Raw genomic sequence first — 22,037 nt, 5'->3', positions numbered from 1 at the left:
GTAATTATATTTATTATAAATACATTTCTCATCCCAGCATACTCCAGTGATGTCCCCAAATCTTCACTTTGGTTGACAAAGGGTGGAGGAGAAATTTGCAATGACATGGACACTGTACCGCTAACCCAGGGGTCGGCAACCTTTCAGAAGTGGCGTGCCGAGTCTTCATTTATTCCCTCTAGTTTAAGGTTTTGTGTTCCAGTAATACATTTTAACGTTTTTAGAAGAGCTTTTTCTATAAGTCTTTAATATATAACTAAACTATTGTTGTATGTAAAGTAAATAAGGTTTTTAAAATGTTTAAGAAGCTTCATTTAAAATTAAATTAAAAGGCAGAGCCCCCCGGACTGGTGGCCAGGTCCCGGGCACTGTGAGTGCCACTGAAAATCCGCTCACGTGCCGCCTTCGGCACATGTGCCATAGGTTGCCTACCCCTGCACTAACCCATTCCTCTTTACCAGGAAGTAGTTGTCCACGTCACAACATGCAGCCTTTGGTATGTTTCTCGGTATCAGTTTAGGAGAGTCTATGACTGGTGCAACAGGGAGGCTGAGGTTTTGAAATGAGATGTTTTGGCAGAGCTGTGTGGGTAAGCCGCTTCCATTGCCAGCCAACATCATATCCAGCTTTCAGCTAGTGTTGCCTGTATTTTTTCAGCATTCATAATGATGTGGAACCAGGCTGCAAAATCTGGTTCTATATCAGTCTGTTCCCTTTTCCCCACCTCTGACACAGACTTCTGCCAACCTATAGTGCTGTAAATTAGGGCAGCCCTTTCCTTAGCCTTGAGATAACAATTGAGCGCTGCCAAAAGGTTGTGGTACATCAGTTAGGGTACATCTACAGTAGAACCTCAGTTAGGAACTGACCGGTCAACCACACCTCATTTGGAAACAGAAGTACGCAATCAGGCAGTGGCAAAGACAAGAAGGGTCGGGGGGGGGGAAGCAAATACAGTACTGTACTGTTAAATGTAAACTGCTAAAACAATAACGGGAAGTTTTTAAAAAAAGATTTGACAAGGTAAGGAAACTGTTTCTGTGCTTGTTTCATTGAAATTAGGATGGATGAACCCAGCATTTTTCTTCTGCATAGTAAAGTTTCAAAGGTGTATTAAGTCAATGTTCAGTTGTAAACTTTTCAAAGAACAACCGTAACGTTTTGTTCAGAGTTACAAACGTTTCAGAGTTATGAACAACCTCTATTCCCGAGGTGTTCGTAACTCTGAGGTTTACTGTACACTTGGGGGGAAGCCACAGCAGTAATTCTCAGAGCCCAGGTCTATGGACTCAGGCTCGTGCTATGGTGCTAAAAATAGCAAGGCAGACCTTCCCACTCAGGCTGGAACTTGGCTCTAAAAGCCAGCTTGGGAGGGTGGGTTTCAGAGCTCCAGCCTGAGTGGAAACACCTACATTACGCTATTTAGCACCATAGCACGAACCCTAGTTTGTAGACCCAGACTCTGAGACTCACTGCTGTGGCTCTTTTATGCACGTATGTTACCACAGAAGGTCATGTGTACTGCTCATCTGGTCCTAGACGTGGAAATTGGAGTGTCTCCTGTTGTCACAGGTCTAGCCTTTGAATTCTTTTTAAAGTAAAGAGTAGTTGAGAAGAAAACTGTAGGGTTGGGGATGGTTTTAAAATGCTGGATAAAAGTACTACTGGTAGAACATACAGCAGTACAAGTCAGATGGTGGCTGATGGGTAACTGCTGTTCTGGCGAAGTATTTCAGTGCTGACAGTGATTTTGCCATTAAAACCTGAGTGTGGGTATTGTTCCCTTTCTTGGTAGCTTGGTAGCTGTTTGTAATTGGGATTTGGTGGGATTCAATGCAAAAAGTCAGGACATGGAGATGAGATTTGCTGATTTAAACACAAACGTCCTTTGAGCGATGCAGTTAAAGAATTTTTTGTTCTGGGACGTGAAACTCAGATGACTCAATTTGTTGGAATCCAAAACTGGATAGTGGTCAAAGTTGATAATACTGTGCAATGTCTACTCACAGCCAGACTCCTCCAAGAGTCCAGGGGGAATCCCAAGAAGTGGAGCATTTTCAGAAACTCCAAATGTCTTCCTTTTTTATGAATACTAACTTTGAAATTGCAATGCCCTTGGGGGAATCCATTTAGGGACCCAATTGGGACAGCCCTTCTCTTGGGCCTTGCTTGGTTGGAGGCATCCCAGTACAGTCAAGTACTGGCTGCTATTGGGCAGGGGTGGTGTCACACAGTTCACGACTCAAAGCTCTGGCCAACCTGGGGATTAGCCCCCAACCAATCTGACTCCCCCTCCTTCGGTTTCTCCGCCTGGAGTCTCGCGCTGTATCTCTCTGGAGTCAGGTTACTCCCTTTTCATCACTTAGGGTCTTCCATTCGGCCAAGTCGCTGTAGTCCTCCTCTTCTGGGATCAAAGTCCCACAGGACACTCCGGCAGTCTTCTGATCCACTACCCAGTCTGTGCCACTTGCCAAGCTGCTAGCAGGGGAACCTGGGTCCTTCCACTACTCAGCACCGGGAACCTTTGCCCAGCAACCACCATCTGCTCAAGCTCCAGACTTGTTGCTGTTTCCCTGGGCTCTTCCCTATCTTCAGGCTCCCCTCTGGGTTACTCTTGGAGCTTCCTGTGCTCCTTGGGGCTGTTTCACCCCCGGCGGGTTCTTGCCAGATTCTGTATTCCAAGGCAGGATCTCAGGGCTCACCCCCCCCATAAACTCCTGACCTATTGCCAACTCCCCTCCACTTCAGGGAGTGACAGTAGCGTTCTTCCCTTCAGCCCTCTCTTAACACCAATTTCCTTCCTTTATGCCTAGCCCAGCTCCTCCCTCAGCTGGGTTCATCAGGTGTTGGGCCTTATCAGCCCCAACTCTCCTCCACCTGCAGCCTGTCATGGGGTAATTGTCCCTTTTTTTACCCAGGCAGACTTTGTATGGGATAGACACCCCATCATAGGTGAGTAAGTATTTAAATGAGGACCCCCCCGACTTTGGAAAGTCTTATCACAGATTTTCATCCGAATACCAGAATCACAGCTTTTCTCTCACCATGCAGACATTTTCTTCTTGACCCTTTCATCCTAACACCTTTACATTTCCTATCTGGAGCCCCGTTCTGCCTTGATAGTTTCCCATTTCTTTCATTTTGTTGTTTTAAACTATCTTTATTTAGGAAGTTTTAACAGGTTTACAAATCCTAGCCATGTAGATATCAGAGACAATGCAATTATTACCACAGTGAGCTTTTGTTTAGAGAAACATTATACAGTAATGTAATTATTGGATCTCTCTAACAGGGTGTTTCCATGTTACACAGTAGCATCTTCATACTACTCAGGACGTGTCATTTCTAGTGATTTTATTAAAATTAGTGAATTCTCTGATTACACATTTAACAGACCGTCCGTGTCGATCAAATGTTGATATTCCAAAAAAATAATTGACAGATGTTCTGGGTTTTTGCAGGTGAATGTATCTGGAGTATTAAATGATAACCAAACATATAAGTACCTATTTGTCCTTTATCTAGTTTGCTGGGTATTTAACCATTTATCTGTGGTTAAACAGAGGTTATCAGTATCTGAGCAGCTTCTAGCAGATGAGATTAACCTTTTTTTTTCCCCCTTGTCTGACCATTTCCTCTAGGAAGCCCCAGGAGGTTTTACCTAAGGATCATTTGGTAACAAATATCCAATAATTTGTGATATTTGGTTAAAATTACATCCCGGTACTGTATTCTTCAATGACTGGACATTACCCTATATACATAAAATCTCCTCATTAACCACAATTTCTCCAACATTTATCCCCCATTCCATCTTTATATAATTTTCAACCTGATGGGTTTGAGGTGTCATTGAAAGAATATCTTAAAGAAAATTGCTTTTATTGTGCTACAGATTGAAGTTGCTGATTCTTCTCCCCCCCCCCCCCCCCATCAAACCCCATTTTTGTGGGGTAACTTGTCCATTCAGGTCCTTTTTCCAGCAATTTCACCATTTCTTGATGATTCAGTGCTGCATTGAGGTCATTCTGATTGCTGGACCCAGTTCCCAAAGATCCTGCCTTAATTTGTGCCTGCTACGAGCTGCAGAGGCATTTCTAAAGGAGGGAGAACAAGGGATAACAAACGTTTAAAAGAACCCCAACTGCCCTAAAGTATTTAAGAGGGTATCTTCTACATGAGTCAGACAGGCGTAGTGATTGTATGTGGCTGACTTGAGGAAAAATAACCTTGCTGCAGAAAAAAGCTGTGTAATTTCAGTGGAAAAGACCACCGTGTACATGTGGGCCTCCTGTGTTCCAGAAAAACAAGTGACACCAGGAAGACAGCCACCATCTGTCCTTTCCGTTCTGCAGTGTATCCAGCACAAACTCAAAGGAAGAGGCATTGTCTGGGGAAGGAGAAGAAATATGTTCATAAAGCTCGCATGCTGTTCTGGGGCTTTCCTTCTTGTGCAGCTGAATGAAATACGTTTGCTGTTGATTAAATCTGTCCTTTCATCATCTGTTAGTGAATTGCTTCTATTTTAGAAACATGCCCTGCAAACATTTTTTCTGTGGGGTTGTTGCACGGAGCACCTTGTTTTTTGTCTAATGATCTGGGTTGCTGATATGTTGTGGTGTAAATTCTTTCCTTACCCCTCTTCTCCTGAAAAGACGCTTCAGAAATGTGTTTGAAAGTCAGAACATATTGACCCTAGGGTGGAGCTTGGGTATTAACCGCTAACATTACAGTAGGGAGGGGTGTTTCTCTGAAATTATATATACCAGCAAAACCCCAAAGGAGGGAGTTCAGCATTGGAGTGTTAAAGCCAAATATTTGGGCTAATCTTTGAGAAAGCAGTAGAGTTCAGGAAGGGAAGAAAAAAAGAAGAAAGAATTCAGCGCATGCCACAGCTCTTGGTGCTGGAACAGTTAGAATGGCATTTTTAACACTGTACCACAGAAACACAGCTGCTGATTCATGGCAACTTTGATATTATACTGGCCTGATAATTTAATAGTTTTGCTCTGTGTTGCCATGCAGGACAGTGAGTGCTGTTTTTGGTTTATCTCACCCCTGCTCTCCCCTGGGATCAGTTAGTATTACTGAATCAGCAAGTTTATCCCTGGGGAAGACATTTTATATTGCTTAAAGGCAACTCCAAGCAATGACTGTTAAGTAGCAGTGTGACAGAATTCATGGGCATTCCATGCAGATTTTTCTAACAGTGGTTGCATGACATAGTCTTGAATGGTGTTAGATGTCCAGCATTGCTTTGTGCAGCAGGGATATTTGCAGGTTTTTCTTGTTGATGGCAGTGGAGTAATGCTAAGAATAAACGTGGCTCTATAAATTATGAAATCCGGTCATGTTGTCTGGTTTGCCTGGCATAGGAATGGCCTCTCATTTGCTGGCTTAATCTAGGCTTCATTTGTGTTTCTCTCTCCTGTATTATGTATGGGTAAGGGCTCCTACAGCAGAAAAGGTACCTGCCTCCAGATGCTTGTCTCCAAGTATTTTGTTTAACTTAAATTGCACTAAGTATACACAGCACTTCAGACGATAAGAGAACGACCCAGAGGAACTTATGTACCAATATATGCGTGTTCAGGACACCAGTTTCTCACAAGTCATTGAGCCAGGTATTGAAGGAAGTTATCGTAAAGCACTCATCATTGGAAAAATCCTTTGTCAGTTTTTCGTAAGCACCCCAATGAACATTTTATTAGCGCATGAATAACCTTTGCAGCCCTGGCAGAGACTGGAAATTCATTCTTTCATTTTAAAATTTCAGATCATCCTTTTTCTGAATATTCTTTTCAAATTACAAAGAGAGGAACCCCCACCCCAACCATACTATAAAGTAGCTCTCTTTCTAAGTGGATCAAACTTAATCACCAGCCACTCAAGTTTCTTGTAGTTTCTGCCATGAATAACATGCCACTAGCAAAATGAGTGAATGAGAATGTTAACTTCTTGGGTCCAGATGCACATCTGATACTGCTCTATTGATTCTAGTGAGGTTGTGCCTGTTTGTACTAGGGCTTAATTTGGTTTAGGATGTTGACTGGTTGGGCAAGAGAGAGCAGTTGTAGTTGGGACTTCCAGAAATGCCTTTGCATATGAACTACTCTTGCTACTGTCTGCCTAACGGACAACAATCACTTCAAATTTCAAGTAAATCAGAACAAACTCACTGCCCCGTTTCCTTTAGATTTCATCTATTCATGGAAATTAGAGATGGCAAATGGGGAGGAGGGGGCGGAGGGGTGTGTGTGTGTGAGAGAGAGAGAGAGAACAGGATTCTATAGAACTTGCATTCAAAATGGTGTATTGTTCTGTTGCAATTGCCTTTTCTCCACTGTAACTGCCCTTACTAAATAACTTTTTATGGGAATCAGTGGACTAACCATGGAAAAAACAGCTTGTCTAAACTGGCTGTAAGGAAGTTTCTGATCAGCTGCCCAGTTTGCAGAAGTGATGAGCAACGGTCTTGAAACTAGATGAACCATTCATTGGGATTCACAGTTTTCATGCAACTTTGTGCAAATGAATTCTTTGAGTCCATTGACATGAGCAGCACTTGTGGGTGTTTGTCTTATAAATCAATTAGCCCTGAAATAATGTTTTATATCAGCTTAAAACATCTGATGAGACCAGTTGATTCTCTCTCAGAGCAAATGAGGAGAGTTTTATGTTCAGTCTAGTTTTAAATTCAGCCATGTCACTGTTTATCCCATTCATTTTGTGGCCACATGTCACAGTTCAGGTGCAGGACTGACAATATAGGTCTTAAGTCATTACATGAAACCAGTGCCTCACTTTAGCATTCGAGTCTGTAGTTGGATCCTGTGAGATTAGTGGTCTTGCCTATTACAGATGAAATAACTTCAGGGTTAACGGATTGTCATCAGCAATATTGTGCTCGGAGATCCTGCTGATCTGCAGCAATCATACCTTTGAAAATTCATGTCTTGTCAGTATGCCTGTTACATGCCATCCCGGTCTGGTTACCTGCAGATTAGCAGCCATATAAGTTGGGAAAGTGGATGTAGCAATTGCATCCTCACTCTAAGATCTTGTACACCAGCCTTGGGAATTTACTATCTGAGACAACTGATCACCATTAACTTGATTCTGCTTTTTAATTTCCCGGGGCAGATTTTGCTAAAAGAAATGATATTTTACCAGTCTTTTGACTTCCCATTTCTTAAGTTTGTGAATCTTTCACATGTTTTGTAAATATATTACCTTGAAGATTAGTCAGTAAGACGACTGATGCTTAATGCAACAATACTTCATTTTCAATACCATGAAGAAAATTCACAATGCAAACATGAAGTGGGAGAAAACCCTGTGACTCTCTGGCATATGCCTTCAGGAATCTATTTGATTTAAGAATTTTATGTCCTGGTCTTGCTGTCATATTAATCTGTTCTTTGGCTGCGGTGTTGACCCCAGCTGGCCATAGTGAGTCAGCACTGACCCCATTGCCAAACATGGAGCAGGCACAGAGGCATCGTCAGCAGGATTTCATTAAAATTGGATTTTTATTAATTTTTTCTTTCTCCCTGCCAGCTCCCTTTCCAGCGATAGAGGAAAATAGACGTCTGCAGTTTACAGCTACTATAAATGTCTGCTTTCTAGTCTAGGCATATGTTGTAGTTGAAAGTGTGTGTGTAAATTATTCAGAAGGTCTCTCTTAATACTGACACTGTTCATGTGCTCTTTCATGTTTAAGTATAACTTCTCTCGGTAACTGAGAACCTTCACTGATCTTTGAGTGAGGATAGAGCATATATCTCACTTAAGTGAAATTATGTTAAAGTTCAGACTAAGGTGAAATGGGCATAAATGGCTTTGCATCTTAAAACCAAATGGCTTCCAAAGGGAATTGGGCTGAAGTCAGGACTGCAGTATTGGGCCCTGTACTCGGATAACCTTTACTGGCCACTTATCAGCCTATTATCATCAGTGCCTATTTCCACTGCAAGGTCATTTTTAATTGAGGGTGGATAAACCAGTTCAGATGTCATGCCCTTTTTCCTCTCTTCTCCTGGTTTACACAAAACTAGATCCAGGTGTTCTCTGAAACTAAAATATATCGTGGTTCCCCCCATCTTCTTAGTTTCCATATTCGTTGTGCACTTCTGCCCTTCCAAATTCCAACTCTGGAAATACCTGAAACTCTCAAAAGACAGTGTTCTTAGGAGACTTGCAAAGGCTAAAGTTGTGGATCCAAGAGGTTCAGATATGTATCTGAACTGACTGAGGTTTGCCCATCAGGACTTTGCATGCACAGACCTTGTATCTCACTTGGAAACCTTTTGAGGGATGAAGGTCCCATTGATGCATAATCCTAATTTTAACTACAAGAGGACCACAAAGACTAAGGTGCTCTAAAAGCCTATAGCAACATGTTCTTCCTTTTGTCATTGCTAAAGAACATCAGTACAAATTATTTTCCAAGACTAGAAGCCTCCGGGCGGATTGAGCTTCTGTATGAAATATGAATAAAGGCACCTCTCATTATTACATTACAAAGATGCATATTCATATCCCACTATCCAAATGATATGTGGCACTGGCAAAATATCAAATCCGAGGCTTGTGTGTCTCTCCTCTACATCTTCAGATGTACTTGGAATAATGTATAAAACGTGGCGTTTGAGTAGCTAGATTTTAGCATGACATTTTTATCAGTAATTTTTTATGCAAATGTTTCTCTTTACAAAACACTCAAAGCACTTCCCCTCTGAACCTTACAGTGCATCTTTCCCTAGAGCCCATTCCTTTCTCACACCATCCTTTCCTACTGGATCCAGCAACAGGACCTCAGCAAGCAGTGTTGTGCTGTTGGTCACTCAGCAGATAGTACAAAGGGACTGATTGTGGGCCTCAAACTATAGGAGTGAAAACTTTAAGGAAAAATACATGTATATGATAATTATCCAATGCGGTACAACCCTCCTCGGTTATGTTAAGGGAATCAGCTGGTCTTTTATTAGTTTTTTTGGTATTTTAAAAACAACAACAAACTGTCGACCTTGAGTTTGTGTTTAAATAAATTAAATATGGATCTTGGGCTGATGCAGAGAAGTGACAGGCAATGGCCACTGAAGCCACTGGGAGGAAGCCATTGATTTACACAGGGCTGCATGAGATTTGTGAATCCCCAATGACTGGTTTCATTGAGTTTTGAGGCTATAGCTCAAAATTTTTGGAAACCAAGCGGATACCAAAACTTACCATGCAACTAATTTAGGGAAATAGGTTGTTGTTTTTTTCCCCCTCACAGGTTAGTCCATTGGCTTCCACTAAAAGGATCTTAGTGAGGCCAAAATTACATTATGGAAAAAGCACTCCAAATCAGAGCTGAATAATAACCCAGTTTGATTCCAGAAGTATTCTGAGAACCCCAGTTTCACAAGTGCACATGCTTTGTCCCTGTTCTGTGGTAGGATGTTTTTGTCACCATTAGAACATGGATAATGGGTAGCTGTTTTAAAACCAGTTTCAGTAAGGAACTTTTACCTTTTTGCCTTTTATTTTGAAGGGTAGTTTGGCCATCTTGAAGTAATGTTTGTGATCTGTAGAATGACATCAATTTGTTTTAAAGATAAAAGCACTATTTGATTTCCCCACCCACCCCAGTGAATAAAATCTCTAAGCACCTAGGGCCTAGTCTATACTGGGGATTTGTCCCAGTTTCAGCAGTCAGTGGCAAGCCACTGGTGTGCAGAAACCTGGTGTAGATAGCTATAGGCAAGGATTTGCACTGGTGCAGCCTTTTCCAGTTTCATTAGTGCAGATATATTGGAGGCTGAAACGGAGGCAAATATTCCATGTTGAGAAGGTGTACATAAAATCTGTGAGCATCTAGCATGTTTGTCTTTGGGTACAACAAGCTCATCCTTCTCAGAACATACAAAACCGTGCTGCTATGTGACTGCTCAATGATCTCTCTTGCAGGTGATGAAGACTTACCACATGTACAATGCGGACAGCATCAGTGCTCAGAGCAAGCTGAAAGAGGCAGAAAAACAGGAAGAGAAACAGATTGGGAAGTCGGTGAAGCAAGAGGACAAACAGACCCCACGCTCCCCTGACTCAACTTCCAACGTTAGGTTTGAAGAGAAACATGTCCGACGGAGCTCAGTCAAGAAAATAGAGAAAATGAAGGAGAAGGTAAATGAGCAGTGACACTGAGGAAATAAATGGTGTTGGAAGGAGAGCTTTGCAATTATTCACCAGAGTGACTGCTGAGAAGTTTCCTGTTAGTGATACTTACATTCAAAACACAACATTATAATGCAGGGTTAAGGATGCAATGTTAGGAAATGCAAAGGTTAACATTGTCATTAACTTGGCTGGATAGCCCAGCAGCCAAATTTTGTAATTATCTTCAGTATGCATAGTTGCTGCAGAGCCAAAGCCTCTTTACTTGGAGAGAGGTGAGGCTAGAAGGTAAGGAATATCTTCCTTAAAGTTGCTCTTGGGCAGGTTATTGCCTTCTCTTCAACGTTAATGGGGTAGTAAGATATGGGGCCAGATCAGTAGCAACTGATGTTGCAGCAGCTGAGGGTCTGGCCCATGGTATCTGGAGGCGCGCAAGCAAACACGGGCAAATGTTAATCCCTACCTCTTTCCTTAAGCAGATCCACATACTTTAACAATCAAATTAAGTGGCCCAGAGGACTTGCCTGTCTGGAGGTCAACTGAAATGACATCTTGTTTTTAAGTCACCTTATAACAGTTGTAAGACCATCTAACATTTCACACCCTCCACTCCCTCTTTGTGGGTTGTCTGCAGGTAAAGCCCTAAATGCAGGGTTGTCTGATTAACAATCTGAGTTGATCTAAATTAAGCCTTGGAATTTTGTGAGATGAAATTAGTTCCCAAATGAAGGTAAATGAGCATTGAGATGAGGTGTAATTGTTCTGAGGGTACAGTTTGTTCTGCCACCAAGAAGTTTTTTTTTTTTTAATGAACTCTTTTGTTTCTTTTCAGCGCCAAGCAAAATATACTGAAAATAAACTGAAGGCCATTAAGGCAAGAAATGAGTATCTGTTGGCTCTGGAAGCCACCAATGCATCTGTGTTCAAGTATTACATCCACGACCTGTCTGATCTCATTGATGTAAGTGCGCTGCTACTTGGGTGAATGTCGTTCCCATTAACCCCACTGTGTGCATCTCCTTCTTTGACCCCTTTTGTGCTAGCATCCTTTGTAGCCCCTCTGCCGTGATGGCCTGCAATGTTGTCTGCCTGAAGAGCAGAACAGGCCCTGATCACTGTACGTTGGGGAAATGTACCAGGTACAATAGTCAGCAGTAAAAGGGTTAAGGAGGCTTTTCTTAAACAGTTGCTTGGCAAAGGGAGTGTTAAAAAGAAGGGGAGTTTGTACAATGGGCACAGAATACAGAAATCTTTATAAAGAGGGAATGCTTCATTTGTTTCAGTTTTTATACATACTGTTTTAAGCAAATCCCCAAGATTATAATTGAAAGAGACAGGTTTTTGTAAAAAAGGAAAACGTGTTTGTAAAACTATAAAACAATTGGCAGAAGGACTCAAAGGCAGATGTAGCTCCCAAAACTGCTTTTAACTTTTTTTTTTTTTAATTTGTCTAACTTTCAAATGTATGGTGTCTCTTTATAGAATGTTCAGTGAGATATGTAGAGAGCCATGCTCTTGTATCCAGGACTTCCCGCTGATTCAAATCCACACAGGTCTCCAGTGACGTAACGTGTTTCCAACTGCTGCTATTTGAACTGCATAATATAAGATTTGTGTTAGGCCAGTTCACAGTGGCAAGGTGTATGTATCACCAACAGTCCCGCTAATTCCCACCCCTAGCTCAATGGTAGTCTCAGCAAAGGGGGAAGAAAGAAATGGTCTATGGAAAGAGAACTCTCCTGTTCCCTAGAAGAGTCCCATCAAGCTTAGGGTTGGGGCAAATTATCATAAAGCAGTATGTATGGCTAGTTGCCCTGCATCTGCCTATGTGGTACACATTCTGCGGCTAAACAGAAGACCTCAGTCTCCTGGAGTGGCAATTTAGCATGTTTCTCTTAGCGCTAAATTTTGTTTTATTAAAGGTATACACTGAATAAGTAACAGCTACTTTTATCATCTCTGCCTTAACATTCACACTTGTTGGAAACCTCAGAAAAGCCACTTTGGGAGTCTGAGATGATCCAGGGCTTGTCTTCCCATATGGCGCTACAGTGGTGCAGCTGCAGCAAAGATGCTCTTACGCCGACGGGGGAGCTGCTCCTGTCGGTGTAATTAATCCACCTCCCGGAGAGGCAGTAGCTGTGTCAGTGCTATCTACACGAGGGGGAGGGGAGGTTAGGTCGATATAACTACCTCACTCAGGGGTATGGATTTTTCACCCGAGTGATGTAGTAATGTAGTGTAAACCTGGTCCCAGTCTTTTAGAGCTAGTGTTGATTAATGTTTTCCTCTAGTGTGAGTGCCCCGCCCCACCTCACAGGCATGAGCTGCATTGAATTAGTTCTGCTCATCAAGTCATTGATTGCTATTGGATCCCACTTTGTTCCATTTCTGGATGACAACCCTAATATTTCCCTGTAATCGAGGTTAAAACCATCTTTGCTGAGCCCTGGGGGAAGTTGTTTGGAGGAAGCTATGTGGGTGGGTGCAGCGGGTGAGGTGGGGGTTTGAACAAGAGAATTAATTCCTCATCTCTGATCACTCTTCACTGGTCATTATTCAGCCAGTTGTAAAGTCAGACTAGCCATGCTCAGTGTGCTGCAAGGTTCAAGTATTTGAGATTCTTACTGCTCTTTCCTCTGCAGATCAAGACTCTCTATACTAAGACCTTTTAAAATCTTTTTTTATTTGGAGGTGCAGCTGTAACTATTAAACGGAGGGCTGTCATGCTGTGTGATGCATCATGGCAATGCTGTTGTTTCGGTGGGACATCCAGCATTTCCACTATAACCCCTGTCTTTTGAGGGGTTTGTACCTGACATATTAAAAAAAAAAAATTGACTTGGATTTGTATTACAGCTTCTTGACTTTATAGAAAATTATTACTTTCTGGGTGTTCTAAAGGAGGTTAAGGGAGTTGGACACCCAGTTCCCATTGAAGTCCAATGGGATTTGAACACCTAATATTCTCAAATTCCTTTTGAAACTTCCAGTTCTAGTTTATAACAAATTATTGTAAAGCACTCAGCCAACAGACTGCTAGTTCTTAATATGCTTCCTATGAGCTATGTGTAGTGAAAAATCTCACAGAACCCACTTAGATTTCCTTGATAAATCCTTAACTCTCCTTTGAACACCAAGGAGATCCCAAGAAGTTTATAGCGGTTTAGCCGGCAGGACTTGTCTTGCTAAGAGTGCTCTGGCTGCTCTGCTGGCACAGCTGTCTCCAGACTATACACAGGTGCAAGGAAGAACAAAAGTTTCAGCAGTGCTTAATTTTTTTTACCATTCCTTGACAGACCACAGTAGGTCACATGGCTACAGTTCAGGCCATGTTCATGCACAACGACCCAGTTAACCCTTTAGCCACTTGATTAACTGTGCAAAGTGCATACTTAAGTGTGTATAGAGCATTTATCTGTAGATTTCCCCCCTTCCCCCCCAAGTGCATTACAAGGACTGGTAAGCACTATCAGCTCAATTTTTTTCAGAGGGGGAAACAGTGTCACAGGTGAAGGGACTTGATGGTTCACTCAGTGAATCAGTGACAAAGCTGGAAATAGAGCTAAGTGTACTCCCGGTCTAACAATGGCACTTGTAAATTGCAACTGTTAATAAGACACTTAAACCTACCAATGGTAAAGCCCTGTTGAGGTATAATTGAGGGTCTGATTTAAATACAAACAGGGTCTGAAAACCAACCCTGAAACACCTACAATATCCTCAATGGAAATAGTGCTGAGTTAAGAACAGTGTGTTGTCCCAGACATTCGTCAGTGGTTCTGTTTCCCGACTCTGGTGACTGAGGCAGATCCTTGTGTTAATGAAATTATTGCACTAATCGAAAAATTGATCTTAAGAGAGAATTCCGTTTTGAGCCACCTTTGAGACCCTTCTGCAATCTGTATTTTCTCTCAAAAAAGCCAGTGGACCACTAAGGCTGAAAAAGGAATGAAGTCAGGGGATGTGTGAGTGAGTGTGTCTGACAGCCTGCTTTTAGGGTGCCTTTGCAATCCTGGGAATAAACAGATTTCTGCTGTCTCAACAAGAGCTCAAGCTTTCCCTTTCCTTTTCCCTTGCATCCCACCACAAAATAACACAAGCTCCCTCCATTTCCCCCCCTCCCCCCGCCGCCCAAAAAAGAAACAGAAACTTGAGTTTTAAAACAGTTATTTTCCTCGACTTTGTATTCTGGGTTTGTTTAAAGGCTACTTGCTGGCAAAGGGTTAATCAGCTGTCATGTTGAGAAATGAATTTGGATGAGCTATCATTAAATTCTTATAAAAAATTGATTTCCTTGGAGAATGTTTCCATCAAACATTTATGTAACCCAGAAAAGGCCAGTGAGACTGACACACTTATAAATATGATATGCTGGACGCTTTAAAATGTTAGTGACGGAGAGGACTGAAAATGTTCTCAGCCACCAGCTTCTATAAAGGAAAGCTGAAAGAAGTTGCTGTCTTAATCTAATCTTCCTGGTTTCTCCTGGAGGTGGGCTATGAAATATTAAATCTTATTTTACTCTCCTATCTCATGAATGAATCCTTTTGACATAAGCTCAGCCTTCCTCTCAGATGCACATGTACCTTGATGTAATTTGAAAAATGGGCACCAGCACTGGAGATGAACTTGTCAGTGTGTCTGGGCTCTGTGGTAGATTGACCCACATTTTAAGCAAAATGAGCATTAGTCTCTGTAAACAGTCTGAGCAGATCCTCCTCATTGGACTGTTGGTCCAACTGAATCTGACTTCTCTCAAATTTTGCTGCATGGGACATGGAATTTTAATGTGCCTGTGGAGCAGCAATAGCTTGAATGGCTCTTTACCAGAGAATGTCCCCGCACGTGCAAATTCTCCATCAAGCAGCTTTTGTTTTTGTTCTTGGGGTTTTTGTTCTTCCTGATTGAATTTAATGTCCTTTAATTCTCTGTCTCCAGTTAAGCCAGCGATTGCTGTTCCTTTACAAGAGCGCCACACCTGCTAAAGTCCATTGGCACGATACCCAGGCATGTAGTAGCATTCTGTGGCAGAAGTCTTGTAAAAAGCAGGGGAGGGGCAGGGTCTGGGTGTCTTTTTCTCTTTTTGAAGGCATTTACTTACAATAGGACAGTGATGAGACCCAAATGATGGGGGGGGAGGAGGAGATGCTGTGATTTTTGCTTACAGAGCAGCATAGCAATCAAGCAGATGGGCTCTTTCTTCTTGGATATTCTCCTCGCATATTTAATCTCACTTGCAGTTCCTGGAAGATGGACATTTCTCTAGCTCTGTTTATTAGATATCTGTAAAATTCAGGCTTTCTGATCAAGTAATGAAAAGAGCTTCTCTTCCTTATGAAATATTAAGAGTTGGCTGTGGAAGCTGGGTGCAGATGAGCCTGCCTGATTGGCTTTCAGTGATGTCATGCTAATGTTAGTAATATCCAGTAAAAGCTTGACTGATCTTTTTACCTGAAGGTTTTTGTTCACTTTGTCTCACCCTAGCAATGAAACCATCCCAGGCATGCATTTTGAGGGGCACTGTTGCCCTTCTAGCATGGCAGAAGTCATTTGGCCTTTGTCTCATAGTTACCCAGGGTAAGCTATGACGGCCAGAAATGCGACAAATTGATCCTCTGAGCCAGGTGGCATTTAGATGTGTTAATACCCTCTCATTTGCCCAGGTATTGATTTGAGCAGCTAAATGCAAAATTTGGACATCCTCTGTCTAAGAAAACTGGGCTTCCTTGTATTTTTAGGAATGCCTCTGTGGAAAGCATATTAAGATGAGCCCCTGAAAGTAGTATTTGTAATGTGTGTCCTGATCAGTTGTCTGGATGCTCAACTGACACCAGCTTATTGCTCCTCCAAGATCAATGTGAAAAATAGTGCTCAGTAGGTTTAGAATACTTGCATAGAGTGCCCTTTGTCCAAGGATTTCAGAGTGCTTCCAGTAGCAGCCAATTGCCTCTGTGAGCGAGGTAAGGGATATATAGGAATCCACTATTGAAATCATCCATTTCTCGGGTGAAATGTGGCAGGCTTTTAACAGCACACAGCGACACTCCAGCACAATTTAGGACAGTCAACGAGGACTAATGTATCCAGTTGAAACTGTAGGGGGATGTTAAGGAGGCAGTTTGTAATACCAGAGTTGGAATTTGACTGTCTTGTGTTTAACAGCCCTCTTCTTACACAATGGATCATGAGATCTCTGAGAACAAGTGGTCAAGATCTCTGCTTTGGGGTGAGATGACAGTGTCCATCATAAGAGTATCACTTAGTACCCATGATTTGCTTTCTGCTACGCTTGTCCTTACCCAGGGACCATTCAGTTTTAGCCTTTTTATTCACATAGCCTGGTGTCTGTTTTCCAGCAGTGCTGTGATCTGGGATACCATGCCAGCCTCAACAGAGCTCTCAGGACGTTCCTGTCTGCAGAGCTGAACCTGGAACAGTCCAAGCACGAGGGCCTGGATGCCATTGAGAATGCAGTGGAGAACTTGGATGCCAACAGTGACAAGCAGCGCCTCATGGAGATGTACAACAATGTCTTCTGCCCGCCCATGAAGTTTGAGTTTCAGCCCCACATGGGTGACATGGTCAGTTTATCTCCCTCTGCTCCAGCTCTGTAAACATACACAGAAATCTCCACCCCATTGAATTACATTGGAAGGATTAGATCTGTAGTAAAACAAAACTTCCCTGCTGTTAGGGCTCAGGGGCGTGTACTCTGGGTCACTGGGCTGGAGTTAGTGTGGAAGAATGGCCTTGAGACTGTATTGTTACAGGACAGTGTTGGCTAGGTAGGTAAGTGACATGGACTGCAACCTCTCTGTGGAGTCTTGTATATAGGTGGGAGGGAAAACTGCTACTCAGGATGAGATGGGGACAATGCAACTTCCATAAGCAGCTTCTTCAGCTATCCATACACTGCGCTTATGGCAACCTCCTCAAAAAGGCCACCAGTTTGATTACCACTTGGGAGTTGAGGGGGAGGCCTTGGAAAAGGGACACAGTAGGAAAATATAAGCCGTGGCATGGATTTCTGTAGGCTGCAATTGACTCATTTTGAGTAAGAAACCAACTGAAGAGGAAAGCAGCCAAATAGCTGTGATCCTAAAGATGGAGAAACACCATTGTTCCCTTCTCATCCATGCACCTTCTACCAGACGAGGACTCTCAAATTAGAAGACTGAAGTAACATCTGAAAGATTTAATCATCCCATACAGAGCCCAGCTCTGCTTCTGCAGCCACATTGCCCTCAGCTGCTTGCACAGACACACCACTGGTGCTTTCCAGTTACATAGGTTTGTGGAGGGTGCAACAAGAGAGGGCAGAGAGATCAACTTGAAATATCAACTTGATCACTTTCTCTCCCCTCTGACACCCCATTCCTAAGACTGAATTGCAGAGCTCTTGCTTGCTAATACTCCAGTGGAAGAATATTGTACCTTTATATCGAGCCCCTTTTCATTAGAGGAGCTAATTGGAAGAAAATCTACGCTGCAGAAAAGTCAGTATTCAGAGTCATTAACCTTTGCTACCTAAACTGATTCCTAGAGCCCTGCCACTGTCTGAAGAAAAATAGAAAGACAAGCAATTTAATATGCAGTTTTATGACGCGTTTGATTGTGAAGTCCTGGAGCACAAATGGTTTGTGGTGCTTCACACATTTTGTGGTGACACAAGGCAGTCGAAGGATTTTCATTTTTGGCAATGAAAATGTATTGCTCGGCAGCTTTATCGGTTGTGTCTGCATATCTGGGAGCCATGTTTGGGAGCCAACTGAAGCCAGCTCACAAATCTAAATGGCATTTGCCTGCAGTGTAACAACTTAGGTCAGTTGGCTGGATGTCTGGATAGTCCTAGCGAACATGAGGAAAGGCTAGAGAGATGCTTCCTGATGGCCAGTGTGCTCTTTCGTTCCTAGACATATAGACACAGCGTAAGGCTGTCTGTTTTTCTTCTTAAGTGGTGGAATGGAGGGCAGAGAACATGTGAAAACCCTGAGTTGGAAAGTGGCCTTTTTATTCTATACTCCTGCACAGATTAGTGTCCCTAGGATAGTAAAAAGGACTGCTCCCACCCAGCCAACTCGGCTTCTAGTCCCACATATTCATCCCCCCAACATATCCTTAGTCATGAGACTTGCTGATGTCCTGCTAACTTGATGTGTTATGTCTGTAGGAAGGTTTGTATAGCTCTCCTAGGATTGTTGAGGTGGTTCTTGTATGTATGAAATTTACTTTGTGTGGGAGGGGGAGGAGCTTGGTTGGCAACTTGAGCCTTAACAGATTGTAGCTTTCTGCCATGATATCAGCAGTTTATTCTTACCAAAGCGCATGGCTGCTGTGTGCTGTGAAACGTGAGCATTCTCTCCAGTACTGAGAGAGCCCAGTGTTTAGTATGTAAAAAGGTACTTGTCCGGCAGTCACATAGCAAACAGGTGTAATCCTTCCTGTAGCCATGGGGAATAATAGATACCCCAGGTGGACAAGCCAAAAGCCTGCTTTTTTCCTTCACAAAGTACTTGACTTGTTAGACCAAATTCTTCCTTGCCATAAGCTGACATAGATCCCATTGAAGTCTCTGGGTTCTGTTCAGCCTGTGGTCTCTAGTGCAAGTCAGATGTTTCAGGATTAGCTCATTGGAAGTGACTCTTGTTTCTCTTACTCAATTCTTCCTTGTCTTTTTTCTTTTTCTCTCTCCTATTTTGTTTGACTTTAGGGGCAGGGGATTGTAATTCAGTAAAACATGGGGCTTAGCTTTGATTTGTTTTGGCTTAAATTCAGAGACTTCTCAAGCACTAAAACGATCACGATCGTTGGACTGTTTAATACCGTAACACAATAATTATGATTTTCTTGGGTATTGAATGTACTGTGGCTCTCTCAAGGGGGCTTCTTTTTTGCAGGTGTCACAACTGTGTGCCCAGCAGCCTGTCCAGAGTGAGTTGGTGCAGAGATGCCAGCAGCTGCAGTCTAGATTATCTACGCTCAAGATTGAAAACGAAGAGGTGAGCTAACAAACCAACCAAAAAACCGCTTGCAGCATTTGCAATATTAGAATCTTCACACAGCCCAGGGACAAGGGAGTACCTCATCTCAATAAGCCTGCTTGCGCTGACCTGTGTAGGAAGATGTGGAAGGAGGGCAGCAGAGGGCTTCCATGTTTTAGTCTGTATCCCTGACTTTCCTTCCCAGCAGCTTTGCATGGGGCAGAAATTTCGAAAACAAATCCAGTGTTATCCTTTTTCTCAATCTGAATTGCTAGGCGTGGCCACGTCTCAGGAAACCACACCTGAATAGCAAAGGATCAATGATCTATCTTGTTTTAAAAAAAATAAACCTCAGGCAAGTCCTAATTTTTGTTTCACTTGAATGTTTAGCTCTCATGTAAACAATAGACTCTGATTTAATACAGTTCTTTCTTCTCATGGTTTATAAAACAAATCTATACTACAAATTTATCCCTTACAGCTACTGTTCAACATGTTTCTTTGTATTCAGCCTAATTTTACTAATATTTGCTGGCAGGTACTGGAATATTTCTCCCATGTGAAACAAGATGCTAGTCTATATTGGAGAATGTCTTAGCTCTTTTCTACAAATATAGAAGCATTTGCTGCTGCTGTGTTTTTTTAAAGTCTCAGTCCCTTGTTTACTTGTCTGGCCACAGAAGTCTTTACAAATGTGTTAAAAACTGTGCATAGATTAAAAACAGACAAATAAGATTGCACATCTGTACCTATGCATTAGTGGGTTTTTTAATTTGTATTTTAAGTTTGCAATCTAAACAATAAGATACTAGAGAATAAAGTGTTTACATGGCAGTTATTAGATTTGTGTGTGTAATATTGATACTATACTCTTAATCCGGAAAAAAAAGATGGTACTTGAAATATCTATTTTCAGTTACTTAAAAAAACTAGAAACTATAATCAGATATTACTTTCTGATATTCAAGTCCATCTCCTGTTCCATTTGGGCGTAGATGGCGCGGGGCGGACAGGAATTAAGTAATGGTACTAAGCTGATTTCATTGTGGAAGAACACACACATCAGGTTTCAGTGCTTGTGATCAATAAGTCACATACCTCGCTATCAGATTCTCTAAATGAAGTATATCTTTTCTCCTTCCATTGTCTGCTATTTCAGACAGTGACACTTAAATGCCAGCAGATGGGAAATGGTTAGGTATGAAAAAACTGGAGGCAGAGTGAGATTCCTTCAGTCCTTACTGTGGGGTGTTTGTGGTGAATTGGTTAAATTTGTTGTGCCTGTGTAGAAGGGCAGGTTTTGGTACCTGTTGTAAATAGCAATTCGGCTCTTGCCAAGTTGGGTGGCTACACATTTGGCACCTACTCCTTCACTGCCTGATGTCTGTTCGTTCACTGTGCACAGATGTAGATGACCGTGCAAGGCAGGAGAGAATCGAACAGTGTTTTTTTTTTTTAAAGATAAAGTGAATCTCTTTTTGAAAAGGAGATGGGGGAAATTAGCCTTTGGATCATATATCAGCACAGTGAGGCGCTCCCCCTCTTTCTTTCCCTCCCTTCCTAGCCCTAAGCATTCATCCCATCAAGGTCTAGTATCCTTCTCAGTCTCTTTGACCTGAAAGGATTAAATGGATGGCATTGCATGGGGAGCCCCTTAGAATATCCAATGCACACCTCCAACCCCCCTGCAATTTATCATCCTGTTTGTGCAGTCCCTTTATAGGCCCCAAGCAAGGAAGACACCTTCAGTAAAAGACTTGGCAAATTACAAGGAGGTCTTATTTTAATGCAGTGTGTTTTTTGTTTTGAAGCCCAATAGATTTAGTGACCGGAATAAAATGATTCTGAGCCTTCCACCATTCCCCCCAACACTTCTCTTTGCTATATGGGCAGATTCCCCTATTTCCCCCGCACCAGGGCACTGGAATAAAACTTTCCTTACCGCAGGGTTTGTACAGCATACAGCAATGCAGATTTATTTTGCTGCTAGCCGGTTGTTTACGTGGACTGTGCTCTGTTAATTAGCAGAGCTTGTACTGTGGTTACGGCCCATAGGACTCAAAGGCAGTCATATCCGTTTATTAATAAAATGTTCTGGGACACTGATCCCCTGTTTTTCACCTGCTGATTCTCATTATTTATTTATTTTTTATTTTAACTCCTCTTTGTCCTTGCTGAGGCAGGTTAAGAAAACTATGGAAGCCACACTGCAGACTATCCAAGACATAGTCACAATTGAGGACTTTGATGTCTCTGACTGCTTCCAGTACAGCAACTCCATGGAATCCGTCAAATCCACAGTCTCTGAAACTTTCATGAGCAAGCCAAGCATTGCCAAGAGACGGGCCAATCAGCAGGAGACGGAGCAGTTCTACTTCACGGTAAGGGATTTGACTTGCAAGGTGTTCACAATGACAAGAAGCTCTCAGGAACATTTGAGATGCTGCATTCATTGCCCCCTTATAGACATCCATGACTGTATTCTTGTTCTCTTGAGTTTTCCTATTTAATCTCCAGGGACAATTTTAATTTTTATAGGAAGCCATTTGAATCCACTTCTTAATGTTGGATAGCTCTTCCTGAAACTAGGAGAAACTTCCTGAAACTGCTTATTACCAGGTTTACACTTCACAGAGGAAATTAAAATGGAACAGAGAGAGCCCTGGGTTAGTCTTAGTTTGAAAGAATTTAAAGGGACAGTATTTTAATAATTTTTAAATTTTGATAACACATGCTTAATGAGTTTAGCTATACTTGTGCCTTCCCCCAGTAGGTAAATACTGACAACTTTGATTTGCTTTGTTGCTAATACAGAAAATGCCACTGTGGCTTAGTTGTTACTCTTTTCTTAACCCCAGCATCATACTATAGGCTCCGGTCCAGTAGCATGTG

The 22,037-nt window shown here is 42.2% G+C and overlaps 1 protein-coding gene across 3 annotated transcripts in view; it reads left to right on the top strand.

Moving 5' to 3' along the window:
- The window catches only part of LOC113407100 (SLIT-ROBO Rho GTPase-activating protein 2-like), a 202,654-nt gene that overhangs the window by 133,025 nt on the left and 47,592 nt on the right, over positions 1 to 22,037 (top strand). For 2 of the 3 annotated variants that reach the window (XM_026655146.1, XM_026655148.1), the window contains exons 5-9: positions 9,955 to 10,170; positions 10,994 to 11,122; positions 16,521 to 16,745; positions 19,062 to 19,163; positions 21,329 to 21,526. In XM_026655146.1, coding sequence (XP_026510931.1) covers positions 9,955 to 10,170; positions 10,994 to 11,122; positions 16,521 to 16,745; positions 19,062 to 19,163; positions 21,329 to 21,526 — 870 coding nt within the window. The remainder of the gene's footprint in view (positions 1 to 9,954; positions 10,171 to 10,993; positions 11,123 to 16,520; positions 16,746 to 19,061; positions 19,164 to 21,328; positions 21,527 to 22,037) is intronic. The other variant, XM_026655147.1, reaches the window with a different exon arrangement.

Source organism: Terrapene carolina, unplaced genomic scaffold (genome assembly GCF_002925995.2).
Source record: "Terrapene carolina triunguis isolate 2854851 unplaced genomic scaffold, T_m_triunguis-2.0 Scaffold198, whole genome shotgun sequence".
NCBI classification, from domain to species: Eukaryota; Metazoa; Chordata; order Testudines; family Emydidae; genus Terrapene; species Terrapene triunguis.
Note: the sequence above shows the minus strand (reverse complement) of the source record. Positions and strands in the feature narration are given on the sequence as shown.